Source organism: Ammospiza nelsoni, chromosome 6 (assembly GCF_027579445.1).
Source record: "Ammospiza nelsoni isolate bAmmNel1 chromosome 6, bAmmNel1.pri, whole genome shotgun sequence".
Lineage (NCBI taxonomy): Eukaryota > Metazoa > Chordata > Aves > Passeriformes > Passerellidae > Ammospiza > Ammospiza nelsoni.
Window position 1 is genome coordinate 41894910 of NC_080638.1, and position 13610 is coordinate 41908519.

At 49.8% G+C, this 13610-nt stretch overlaps 1 protein-coding gene across 1 annotated transcript; it reads left to right on the forward strand.

The window, feature by feature from the left end:
- Positions 1-5934: 5934 nt before the first annotated feature.
- BATF (basic leucine zipper ATF-like transcription factor) lies at positions 5935-11070 on the forward strand. The gene is made up of 3 exons (XM_059474938.1): positions 5935-6187; positions 8014-8118; positions 10475-11070. Exons 1-3 carry the CDS (start codon positions 6122-6124, stop codon positions 10679-10681), a joined length of 378 nt encoding a protein of 125 aa, XP_059330921.1. The 5' UTR covers positions 5935-6121; the 3' UTR covers positions 10682-11070.
- The last annotated feature ends 2540 nt before the right edge of the window (positions 11071-13610 follow it).

Consider the following 13610-nt stretch of genomic DNA (forward strand, 5'->3'; position numbering starts at 1 on the left):
GAGTACTTGCTTATGAGCAGCTAAGTCCTTGCCAGAAACAGATTAGAGGTTGCTCAACTAAATACACAACCAGTTGATCTGTACAGGACAGGAGAGGGAGAATGTGGTTAATCCCTTCAAAATAGCCTGGGGTGAACTCTAATAATTGATGTCTTGAGACTGAAACTCCCCGATGTGCAGGAAGTCTGACCCTGCCAACCTCCTGTCAATCCCTCAGCTCTAGTTAAGCTTGCTCTTCCTCTCCAGTGGGGTCAGATGGACCCATCTACCTGGAGCTTGGTGTCCACATCTGGAAAGCTAGCACATTTGGCATTTTCTTTCTACAGTTTCCTTCTTTTAAAATATGGACAAAAAATAAAAGCATTAGTAATGACATTCAAAAAAACCCACATAAAAATGGCAAAGCCAAATACCAAAGACCTAGAAATTGCGAGAAATTGGGTTTGCCTGGGCAGCCTACCTTCAGCTGTCTTGTGCATATGATAACTTCCTGCATTTTGCCCTGGATTGCCACTTCTTCAGCACCCAGGCTGGACCTTAGCTGGAGGGAGCAATAAGCAGGACAGCTAGGCTGCCTCCTTTCTTAGCAGGGCTGGGGAACTCAAGCTGGAGAAGCAAGAGACTGCAGAAAGAAAGGTGGTTCTCCTGGGTAGACAGCTGATTCCGCCCTGGAGGGCTTGGTCTGTGTCTACCCCTGCCTTGAAGTTACTCCGTGAGTTGGTGAGCCACATGAGCAAGAGCTTTCACAGGAGCAGCCGCGTCTTCCTCATTTCCCAAGCTGCTTTACAGAAGTGCTAAAGATCGCAGATGCAGTCACAGACATCAGGATCTGGGGTTTGACTAAACTAAGTGCTGTAGAGTGCCAAATCCATCAAAAAATTTAGATCCTAGTTGGTTCAAACTGTGTATCCAAAATGAATGAGTACTTATGACCTATATCTCCTTTGTCTCTTATTTTGCACCTGTTAAATAGGTATAACTCCATTTCTTCATCCTCACCTCTGGACCTGAAAAGGTGCCTGAGAAAACAGCTTCATTAATAACCCTGAAGCAGTCACTCAGTGCTGAAGTGCCGAGCATTAGAAGGAGTCCATGAAGAAATGGAAAAGCAGGATGTTGGAGCATGCTGACTGCAGGATGAGATGAAGGTAACACGGCCATCCCAGGGGATAAACCCTAGTGGATCATACAGCTACAGAGCACAGCACGTTACACAGCATGAGGGCATAAATGCAGTGTGCTTTAGGGATTTAATTGTGGGATTTCCATGCTTTTGAGTGCTTGACTTACAGCCCTTGTCATTTATCAGACATTCTGGGTGTAAAGTACCTGTTTTCCTCTACTTTGGCTGGTTGCACCCAGTAAGGACTGAAGGTGTTGGTGTTTGCTCTGTGCCAAGTGGGATGAATTTGGTGGGACTGTGCTTCAGCTCTCCTGGCACAACCTCACTCTCACACCCAGCTCAGTCAAGATGAAATAGCCCTGGTGACAGAGACTGGGGAAGCTGCACACGATGCAGACAGGAGAACAGGTGCTGGCAGAGCTGGACATGGCAGAAGCATCTGGTAGAGAGCAGGGACTTTGTTCAACACAGCCATTCTCAGCACTGATTTTTGCAAAAGTCTTCAATGAGGAATTATAGACAAGTCATTGCAATTGTCCAAATATTGTAAGAAATTATTTGCATAAAATGCTACATTTGAGGCAGACAACCTCGGTGGTTTACAGGAGGCTGAAGTTCAGCTCTAGGCTGGATTTTTAAATAGCACTCTGCACTGAATGGCCTTGCAAACGAGATGAGTGAGGCTGAGATGCTGTTTTGAATGTTGCTGTCATAAGCCTGCTGCAGGCAAGAGCTCTGGAGCAGCAGGCTTACAAGGAAACTCCATCACTCACCTGTGCTGAGGAAGCTGGTTGCACAGGTGGGACATAGGGAGAGAGGCTTTGAAGCAAAGCTGGTTGTAAAATACCCCATGTGCTCTCTTGGTTCTGAGGAACCCATCCTAGTAGCACACTTTTTTTCTATCCCCCCCTTTTTTTTTTCCTTTTTCCTTATTTAAACCCTAGGAACATAATTCATAACATAATCCATCCCACAGAGGCAGGATTCAACTTGGATTTCTTTTGAGAGAGGTTTCTTCCCAGCCACTTCATATAAAGGGGCTTGAATAACTTTCCTGAATTGCCCATCCCAAGGTCTTCCTAACCTCATCTTGCTTCAAATATCAGACCTCCACCTTTCCTGCTGCAGTTGGAGCCTGTTGGTTCTTACCCTGCTTTGGCTGCACAGAAACCAGCTGGCCACCCTTTCCATTACAACATATGAAAGACTGTTCCTTCCTCACCACCCACTTCCCACCCCCAAGACTTCTCTTTTCTAGGCTAAATGGGCACAATTTCTTCACTCCTTTCTCTTAGAGCAATATTTTTCTGTGTTTATCCTTTGTATTTTCTTCCAGACTACTCCACTCCTTGGCCTGGGACTCTGAAAGGGTCCTGCACAGGCAGCACAAGGCAATCATCTCCTCCTCCCTGCCCAGAACCCCAAGTCAATACCTGACCCCTTTGCTGCTAGCAAAGCTTCAGTTTTCAGTGCTCTGCAACCCCTGGATTTTTGCCTCCTATTCTGCTGCCCCATGGGTTATTCCCCAGATCTTCTGCCTACAGCTCACTTCACTTTACATTTGCATTTGTTCTTGCTGACCTGCATCTTGCTGCTTTCAAACCATTTCTCTGCAGATCACGCTGCGCCAGGCCCCGAGTCCCTGCAGCCACTCTGTCCTGGGAGAACGAGACTTCCTTCAGCATTGCCTGCTGTAATTTACAAGGGACAAGTACAAGGTTGGTCCTGTCCTTCCCCTAAAAGCCTCTGGAACCATCCTTTCTCCATCAAGCTGCTGGTATGGCAGTAGCCTAACATTGGTGAGTTTTCCCAGTGCCACTGACAGTGATTTCACAGCTCCTGTGATTAAGATCAAAGAAAAAGAAATTATTCCAGAGAGGAAGTCAGGGAATATTATTCACAGTGTAAATTTAGACACCTAAGTCATGCACAGAGATTAAGAGACTGACTCCTGAAGCTCTCCCTCATAGAGGGGGTGAGCCTGGGCAGAGGCAGCAGGAAATCAGCTCCCCATGCTGTGCCTGCAGCAGGTGCCCAGGTCAGTTCCCACAAAGCTGTGAGCAGATGCTGGTGGAGCCATACTGGTGGTTTCTGCTGCTCTGGGTTGGGGGAATCACATCTTTGACCAGAGAAATGGCAGGGGGCTCTCTCTGCCTATGAGGAGAAAACATGGGTCCAGACCAGCCCAGAGAAGAATTGTGAAGGTTCTGCCCATCTTCCCACCAGGAGACACTTGTCTCTCTTACAGATGTTCATAAGTGGCAGGAATTCATTGACATCATAGCTAGTTCAAGAGAAAAGAGTGTGTTTCGACAAGGCAAGGAAAGAGATGCTCTCTTATTCCTGCTCAGAAAGACCAAGTGTCAGATCCTCTCCCATGCTGTTGCTCTCTCCTGACATATCTTCATCAGCTGTTCATAAAAGCCCAGCTCTGGGCAAATTAAGGTGCACTCAAAACCTCCCTCCTCCTCAAAGCACAGCCTTTGCCATAGCCACATTCTGGACAGTTTTGCACTGACTGGACAGCTCCTACCAGGACATTCAGCTTCCCTCTCTACCTCCTGCCAACAGCCCCACCACCTTCCCAACCTTCCCAACTGCCTCCCAGATGCTGGCCCTGCTAGGTACAAAAGGAATGAGTTCAGCTAATCTGTCAAATAATGGAGCAAGGATATTTTTCTCTGAGGAAGGTGCTCCCTCCATCCAGCAGCCTGCAGAGCAGGAGAGGCCAGGCAGTCTCTGAGAGCTGCTCACCAGCAGAGGAGTGTGGTTTCCTTGGGAGAGTGGGAATCCAGCAGTGTGCTTCCTGGAAAGGAAGAGCCACACAGGGTTGCAGAGTTCAGAGGAAGTGTAGTGATGCAGTGAGCTAATGAATCTTTCAAGGGTTGTGCTGCTAGCCAGTGCCTTGGGAGACCTGAACTCAACACCTCTCACCTCACTGATCCCTTTGGCTACTCCATTTCTGGAGCCAGCTGCACCAGAAGAGCCCTGCGTGCTACAGGGGCACTGCACTTCCAGGAAATTGGGTCCCTCAGTGTGGGTAATGCCAAGCAAACCCTTGCAGCCGTGTTAATAAGTGGTGGATCCTAGCATATCCATACAGCACACCAGGAAGAAAAATACACTCATTGCTGTGAAATGTTCAGATAAAAGGGCTAAGAGTAGAACACCAGTGGCACAGGATGTTTTTAAAAAGGGAAATGGGTCAAATGGAGTAGTTTTGCTATTGGAGCTGAATCAGGAGATTTCCCTGAGCCACCCAGCCTGCAGCAGTTCTTGGTTTTGGCCATATTTGCTCCTCTGTTGGCTCCATGAGTGGCAAGGATGGGAAGAAAGCTGGCAGTGCCCATGCAAGTCTGCACTGTCTTCCAAGCTCATGCTTCTCTGCAAGAGTGTTTTCTGTGCTGCAATATAGAAATTATTTCCAGTACTCTTTCCCAAATGATGACTACATCTCAAGTGCCCTTACCTACGTCCTGCTGCCGAGACTTGCTAGCTGTTCCTGCCTGAGGCAGGAGAAACTCAACCAAAAGACCCATAGACAACAAAAAACAGTAAGTTGGTAACTGGGAATTGCTGTTTTCCACAGGAGTGGGTTACTGTACATGGGTTCATGCCTGTTTCTAGGTCTGCTCCTTATTGCACATGCAAGAACTTCATGCTGCACATGGAGCTCTGAAGTCGTGTGCTTCTGTCTGTGGATGGAGGGCCTGTTGGCATGTGGCTCACCCTGCTGGATCTGGTGACATGAGCAGATCAGAAAGCGAGTGGTCCCTGCTTTGGCACTTCCTACTCCTGCATTGTCACCTCTAGAGCCACTAGCATGGGGTACTCTGAGGGTACCCCTGAAGCACTGCTGTCCTAGGGGCTGATTGCACATCTTTAGTCTTCTGAGACTCGTACTAAGGGTAGAAGTAGTCCCAGGGAACACAGCCTGGGGGACAAAGAAGGGGATCCAAAGCAGCTTCTCCTTGCTGCTGTCTGCATGGGCTGATCCATAGATTCTTACATTTCCAGCGCTTTGTCTGCCAGGGCTGCCATTCCCTTATGGCCAGTGGGGACATAGTAATGAATGTTTTAAAGTGCTAAATAGCTTTGCTTTACAGAAAATACTAGTCCTACCCAAACCAGTCCAAATGTTCTATGATCCTGAGCCTTTCTTCTTAACTGGGGCTGGTGCTACATGGTGCCCACACGAGCCACCTGCACGAGCAGTGTTGGTGTGGCAGCTGCCGAGGGTGCCCGTCCCCTCCCCAGGACCCGTGTCAGCGCTGCCGGGGGCGGCAGGAGGGGTGGGTGGTTTCTGGGGACGTTGGGCCTGCTTGGGAATTTCCTCAGCTGTGCTGGGGCACTGGGGTTGCCTGGGGCTGGACTGGCCTCCTGCCTGCATAGGGTTAGCATGGGACACAGTAGCCCTGGAATTTCTGGGGCTCCCAGTGTCACCTCCTCCGCACAGCCCTCCTTCGAGGGTCCAAGTTTCACAGCCAGAGCTGGGGCTTTTCTTCCTTTCCATCTCTGCTGTTTGTCTCAGAGAAAACCCATGGTGCTGTTTTTCAACTGCCTGAAGGTGTTTTTCGGGGGTTTTTCAGGCTATTTTGAAGCTCGTTTTTCCCAGATGTACTTTTTTTCTTCTTCTTCTTTTTTTTTTTTTTTCTTTAATTGGTTTTAAAAAAAATTTTTCTTCTTCTGTAACTTCTTTGCCTTAAAGTTTCCGGCCACGTGACTTTCAGCTTACATCCCTGAGGTTCTGCGAAACCACAGGAGGCTGAGAGCTAAAGACCTAAAGGGAGCTACAGAGGCTGTGAGAGGAGAGGCAGCGAAAGTGTCGGAGTGCTGGGCAGGAGGACAGAGAGCTTCTGGCACGGGGGAGAGTAGGAAGCCAAGGGCCACATCAGAGGTGACACAAGAGGACAGAGAGGCGGAGAAGCAAGACAGAGAGCAGGCACACCAAGAGCACAAAGGAAGCTGAAGAGACCCTGGGAGCCAGAAGCAGCAGCTATGCCCCACAGCTCTGACAGCAGTGATTCCAGCAGCTTCAGCCAGTCTCCCCCTCCCAGCAAGCAGGTAAAGCAGGGGCCCTTCCCCAGCTCTGCGCAGCTACTTCAGGGTGGGCCACGGGTGGGCAGGAAGCAGGGTGGCACCCACTGTCTGTGTTTGCACAGGGCAATATGGCAGAGCTTTCTAAGAATGGCTGTGGGGAGAGAGATGCAAGGCTCAGCCAGGGGCCCTGGCAGAACTCCAGCCACTGAGCTGGGTATGGGCAGAGAGAGATGGCCTGGGTCCCTGGGGCTACACCAGGGGCAGCTGGGGGCCCAGGAGCCCCAGGCATGGTGGATCCTGTGATACATGCCAGGCAGGCAGGAAGTTTTGGTGTGATTTGGTGCTCTGGTGAGGAGCCTGAGCAGGCACCTCCTGGCTGTGGAGCTCAGGGGCAACCTGCCTGCTTCCTGCTCCTCTGGACAGCACTGGGGACCCAGAAAAGCCTTGCTACTTTGTATCTGCTTTCTTTACTGTTCAGCCTCAGCAGTTTTTCTTGTCAGTGATGCTTCACAGAGGGATTTTGTTTTGTTGCATAGCATACCTTAATGGTAGGTCTTTTGCTGGCAGACACAGACACGAGTCTGAGGTATTCTTACTGCCTTTTCTGGCTAAACTTTATCTGTCATTTCTGGCTAAACTTTATTTTATCTGTCATTTGCCATTTCTCTAGGGCTGGCAACAAGAGCAAGTGCCTGAGACTTTGCTCAGAAATCTTGGGGTTCATCAAAGCAGATGATTTTTGGCTTCCAAACAAGGATGGGAATGCATCCTGGCTTGCATCCTAGTAAAGACAGGGATAAAGCACAAGGTTTTCTAAAGGATAGGGACTGCACTTGATGCAGGATATGGGAGGTGCTATATCTGAGACATTTTCAGGGTATTGAAGGCAAGGATAAAACGGTTAAGTTCAAAGAAAAATATCTTGGGTTTGGGGGAGGGGGGAGAGGATGTGGACAGATAAATGGGCTGGGAAGATAACTTTTGTGGCTGAGTTTTGTAGTCTTGTGGAGAAGTGGTGGTGTGAATGTTAAAGAGTCCACAAGAGGGGCAGTGCAATATGAAAATAGAAGATGAAAGTCTGTGTGACAGTTTCAACTGTCAGAAGGCAGCAGAAGGACCAGATCTCAGCAGAGAATGGCTAGTGCATGAAGCTCATGACCTGAAGCCTGGAGAGCTCTGTCCTCTCCTGCCTAAGGGGCTTGGGAGTGTTGCAGTCAGCACTGCAGGCATTGCTAACAGAGGACTCCAGAAAAGAGTAAGGACAGGGATAAGAGAGGTGGAACAAATAAGATCTGTGTTAAAAACAAAAGCTCTGAGTCTGTCTAGTTAAACAAAGCAGGGGCCATATTGTGTTGTGAGGGTCTGCAACAAATAAAGCCTGAGACAGAAGGGTGATGGAGAAGGGAGGCACCAACAGGGGTGAAAAGAGGAAAACACAGGCTGAATATCTGGAAAAATGGTATAGCCAAGGAGCTGGGATGTCTGCAGTGCCATTGCCGTGCAGAGTGACAGGAAAGGAAATGGTTTTCTGTAGAATTCAAATTGTCTTTTTTCCAGAGGGAGGTCCTTACTCTGGTCCATCAAACTATATCCCAGGCCAGTGTGTTGGTGAAGAAAGAGTGGTCATTTCCCAGCTGTGCTGGGATCCCCAAGGATGTCAGATGTGCCCTTCCTGGCAACAGGGGTACTAAAGGCATCACACATCCCCTGGACCACAGCTTTATACTGGTGTGGAGGGTGTGTCCTGTGCTTCAATGATGTTATCTGCTGTGTCCCTTTCCCAGCTACTGCCCTGCAGGAGGAGGGTAAGGGAGAGAATACCCAGTCATTTCCATGCCTTGTTTCCCTAGGACTCTTCTGATGACATGAGGAAAGTCCAAAGGAGGGAGAAGAATCGCATTGCTGCCCAGAAGAGCCGCCTGAGGCAGACCCAGAAAGCAGACACACTGCACTTGGTGAGCACTCCCACTCTTTTTCCTCCCTGGTGCTTAGGACTCATGGGAGACACCTGTGCTTTCCCCCTAGGACTCGGAGCAGAGATGCTCAGTGGAGTCAGGACAGGAGCAGTGAGGCTAGGGCAGGATGCAGGAGTCAGTGCTTGCAGTGAGAGCACACAGCCCAGGATGACTGCCACTGAAACGTTCAGTTTTGCAGCTAGTTTTGAATTCATCTTTATCTCTCAGTCTTTCATTAGTGACTTCCTTTCCCAACCTCTTCTGACTGAGCTCTTTGAAAGCATAGTCTCAACTGGCTTGGCTCTCCCCAGGTTTGAGATTCATGCCACCACTTATGCAGAGGTGCAACAGCATACAAAGATACTTTTCTGTACCAATGTGGGCACCCCCAACAGCTCTTCCCAGTGTGAAGGATTAGATATCTGCCTTTCAGGAGGGATGGTCACTTCTGGCTGTGTGTGTTTGGGCAGGTGCATGGGGTCAGTGCTGGAGTATAAGGGCTGGGATACTCTGCATTTTGCACATTGATAAATGTGTCCCATGTATTTTGGGCCACTCATGGAAAGGATGAAGAACATGCAGCTTGCAGGGCAGAAACCATCTTTATCCCTGTGCTGGGCCTGGCTGTCTTTTGAAAAGTGGTAGCTGAGCTCTTGTTTGAAAAAACATCCTTTGATTTAGCAGTCTCCATGTTCCCATTATTGGAAATAATTATTGAGAATCCAGTTCTGAACCTTCCTCCTTACATAGTGCCCTTAGTCCATGGTTGGAGCTGGGTTTAAGGGAGAGATTTCACTCTTTTCTTAGCAGCTGATGAGCCTTCTCGAGCTGACATGGTTCTAGGCTGATTGCATTACATCAGCCTGCAGCAATGGCTCTGGGCAGCTGTGTCAGAGAGAGGTGAGAAAATACCCTTTCCTTGGGGTCAGTGCTCTCTCTACAGTAATCCTAAAGGTAGGTACGGGCTCTGAGCTTCCCCCAGGAAAACCCTGCCTAGCTGTTGCTCAGCTACCACTGATAGCACACAGCCCCTGCCTTCCCATTGGGATGGGGCAGTGGGGCTAAGTCCATTTTAGATCCCAACAGGCAGATGAAGAATGCAGGGAGGCAAGTAGATGATGGATGGTAAATTTCTGCTAGGTTCTTTTCAGTTCCAGTGGACAGTGATCCCTGTTGCTCCTGGGTTCATTCCCTGAGCGCCCTTTGCCTTGGATGTTTCTGCATCAGGGACTTTGTTTCTCTGATGTGGTTCTTCACAGAAAAGCATGGCTCCTTTTGAGCTATGGTGGTATGAAAGGAGCCACCAGCTCCATCTGCCCCAGGGTTTTCTAGATTGTGTTTTGAGGGGAATGAGTCATAGGAAAGCTGGGACTCCTGGCCCCTGGGTGATTCCCATCCGTTCCTGAGTTAACAACAGTCATGATTTCCAAACCAGACGGTCTCCCCTGAGAGAGAGCAGCTGTTTCCTGTGTGAGTTCCGCCGTGGGAGCAGCTGTAATTGCTGGGTGCATTTCAACCTGTGCACAGAGTGGGCACCATCTGGAATCAGCATGGCAGCAGAGGGGCAAGCAGAAAGTTTGCTTTGCAAAGGTGGTGGTGCAGCTTTCTAGAGCCTCCAAGTGCTGGGTCTTGCTTTAGCACTCTCAGCTGAGTTTCCAATCCTCTGCTCCTGCCCAGACTGCTGGCTTCATGGTCAGTTGATGCCTGCAACGCTTCAGCCTGGAGCTGGCTGCACTTCAGCAGAAGCAGAGGTATCAAAGGCTTTGAAGCTCTCAGTATTGTTGAGACAAGGCTGAGCATCATTATTAAACCCTTTGTTGTTATTCTCATTCATACCAGTATTAATTCAGTTCTTCTGAGGCCTTAGTTTCTCTTTTCTTCTGAGTCAAGCGTCTCCTCTTCCTCCCCAAAGGCCGCTGCTTTCCTTGGGGCTAGCAGGAAGCAGTGAGTCTCTTCTTTCCAGGGCCATGACAGGTTTCCTGTGGCAGGTGGTTTTCTGGTTAGAGACGGCGGTTATTCAGCGTGCTCTCCCTGGGGGCTGGGCGGCCCGGGAAGCGCCCGGAGCTGTGCGTGTGCATGAGCGGGAGCGAGAAAGCCTGGGCGGGAGCAAGCCACAGGCGCTTCTCGTAAGCCGGCCCGGGGAGCGTGCCTGGGGCTGCCGGCATCGCACCCACACCCGGCCTGGCCAGCTGGGGGAGGAGGGTTTGCCCAGGCGTGGCTCTGTGATGAATTTACCAGAAATATATCGTTCTGGAAATTCTGTGGGGCAGAGAGGCAAAGGACCACAAGTCTCATGACCCTAGCTCATCCCTGTGGGTCCCATGCTGAGGAAGCCCCTGTGGTTTTGTCTCCTCAGGAGAGTGAAGACTTAGAGAGACAGAATGCTGCCCTGCGCAGGGAGATCAAGCAGCTGACAGAGGAAATGAAGCACTTCACCTCGATGCTGAGCTCCCATGAACCGTTCTGCTCCATCCTGACATCCCCTCCACCGCCTCCAGAAGTGCTTTATGCCACACACTCTTTTCACCAGCCCCACATCAGCTCCCCACGCTTCCAGCACTGAGCCAGCCAGGAGGACAGCAGCCTGCCAGCTCCACTGATGGCAAGAAGTAACTTTGTGGGGCTTGCTTTCCCATCCAAGGGAAGGAATTGGACAGACAGACCTTCCTTCTTAAAGTATGTATTCTGAGTGATTTGCCTAAGACTTGCTCCCTGTGCAGAAATGACAGAGCCACCACGAGGCATCTTTGGACAGTTTCCAGCTTGGATTCTGGGAGGAAGAGGCAGTCACAAAAGGGCACCATCCCCCTTCTCTAGTCCTTGTCTGGGGAGACTCACAGGAGTGTGCAGCTCTGGCAGCCTCCATAAGAGCAGCTGGCTGTGGCACACAACAGCCAGACCTCCAGGAAGAGGAAAGGGAGCAGGGGTGGAGGGGAAGGTTGCGGGCCACAGAGTGTCAGGGCAAAACTGGTTTATTTTTGTAAAATAAAGATTGAAAATGCTTAACTCTTTGTTTCTAAAATAGGATTTGAGTTACTCCTAAGCCTGGTGTGATACAGTGAAGACACAGGCAACAGGATGGGATAACTTGGGGCCCAGAAAGCAGCCCTGTATGCACAGAAGTCTAACCCAGGGCCAGCAATCAGAGCCCCACTTTTAGAAGGGGGTCCATGCACGTTAGCTGGGCAGGCAGAGGGGTGATGAGGTCCCTGGGGAGGATGGGTCCCTCTTTGCTGCAAGGCTCAACCTGGCTAAAGAGTGTGACATGCCATATAGTACCACAGGTCTCTTCCCTGCTGACCCTCTCAGCTCCCTGCTGCTGGTGGCTATGCCTCCACATGCTCCCTGGCATGAGTGGAGGTGCACTGCCATGCTGTGTCAGCTTCCAGGTCTTGGTGGGCTGGTGGAGCCTTCAGTTTGGCCAGCAGCAGAGCTGGGAAGGAGCATCATGCTGTGGAGGGAGCTGGTGGTGTTTCTCTGGAGTGCACAGGAGAACACAGGACCTAGCAGAACTCTTGCTCCAAGGTACCCTGCTAAGGAATGTAGCTGCAGCCTACATTCTTTCCCCTTGCCCATCAGTTACAGCTCCACAAAAGGCTGCTGCCCTATCTCATGCATTGAAACAGATGAAACCTGAAAGGTCACATAGGAGTAGATTAGTACTCCTCAGTGAGTAGATTAGTACTCCTCAGTCTGATTTGTTGGAAGCACAGGCCAGTCCATACAGGCAGTCTCTGCACCTTACCCCACACCAGGCAGCAGCTCACTTATCAGCCCCACTCTGTACACAAGGCTGAACCACCTACCAGTGTTTCTGCTGCTAACAGTGGCTCAGGACTACTGCCATCTTCAAGGAGCACCAGCTGCAATCTTTTCAGCATGGAGTACCACAAGTAGTGCTGCTTAGGAAGGCTTTTAAATGAGGGAAATAGACCAAATTTGTAGATATCCTTCTTGCAGGCACAGAGAAGCAGCCTATTTCCAGATAGGTTTTGGCCCATCATCATAGCCCTCAAGAAGTGAGGTCTGTAATGTGCCATGCTGTGCATATTTTCTCTCTCTGCTTTGCATTAGCAAGATGATAACCAAATACTGTCTTGTCTTAGCAAGCTGTCCTCAGGATAGGTGCAGGTAGCACTGTGCTTTCTCCTGCCATGATCTGCTCAGAGGTTTGTGAGCTTCTTACCTCTGGTGTCTGTGCCAGCATGGGAGGCACTGTGGTCAGGGATGCCTGGTGCCAGCACACTGGCCTGGGTGCCACCACTTACAAAAGCAGTGCTGAGGCCATGGGTGATTGCACTGGGCTGTCTGTGTAGCTCTGGGATGAGGGATGAGCACACTCAGGGAAGGACATAGGGAATGATGGTGGTTATTCCAGCCAGGTAGCTGGGTTTCTGTATATATGAAATGCAGAATACATCTACAGGAACAATTTAATTGTGTCTTACACCACCCCTCTCTGCCAGATCTCACACCAGTAGGCTTCACTCTAACCATCAGTTCAACAAACACCTCCTGATTCCTTGCACAGCCAATGCTTTGAGCCAGTCAGGCTACACAGGCTCTGCCCAAGGTGCTTTTCTCTGGAATTTGTCCCTTTAAGCCTGAGAGAGACAACTGACTCCAGGTCTAGATGAGCTTCTCTTTATAGGCTCTGCTTCTGCTCCTTGAGTTTCTGGTGGATTCTCTCCCAGATTTTTCACTTTCACTTTTGCTGTTCCTTAGGGTTCTGATGCTCCTATGCTTCCTGGTTTACAGTCAGAGAAAAAAGCTACTGCTACCTTGATTGGGTTTGCTGTGGAGGGCACTGCAGGCTCTTCACTGGAGGATACAAGAGAATCCCATTGAAGCTTGCAGAGTTGCATACATTAGAGATCTCCATCCTTGCTGCGACCTTTGTATTTTCTCCTGGCTATAAAATGCTAAGCTTTGTTTTAGCTGCAGATGGAGAAGGTCCTACTGTGAGGTATATGTGACCTATGCCCACACAGATACAGAGCCAATATTTCTGCTGCAAAGCTGCTGAAGTCTAGATCCTTCAGGCTGGGTGGGGTTTCTGTGTAATGCCCACAGAATTGCTAGACCCAGTCACTGGTAACGTCTCAGACACATTACTGCAACTCAGAACGAAAATAAACAGCCAGGGGTGACACTGGCAGACGAGTCTACAACAACATCCTCTCCAAAACCTAAACAATATTCTTGGCATCATCAGTCAATGTGTCCTCCCTCTGCACGGCTGACTGTGAGCTGGAAGGCCTCCTACCTGTGTTGTGCTCAGCCATTCTGGCCAAACCAAGCCATTCTGGTGTTTGCTCTCTCCTAGGAGACACATCTTCCAATCTGACCTGGCTTTGCCCCAGTCTTGCCCACAAAAACCTGATCACAGAACATGATCTGCATGGTTCAAGCCAGTTTTAACCTCTGCTTTTTTCTGTAATTGTGAGGTCTCTGGGGGGCAGTCTCTCAGTTAGAAAGAATGGTTATCCTGG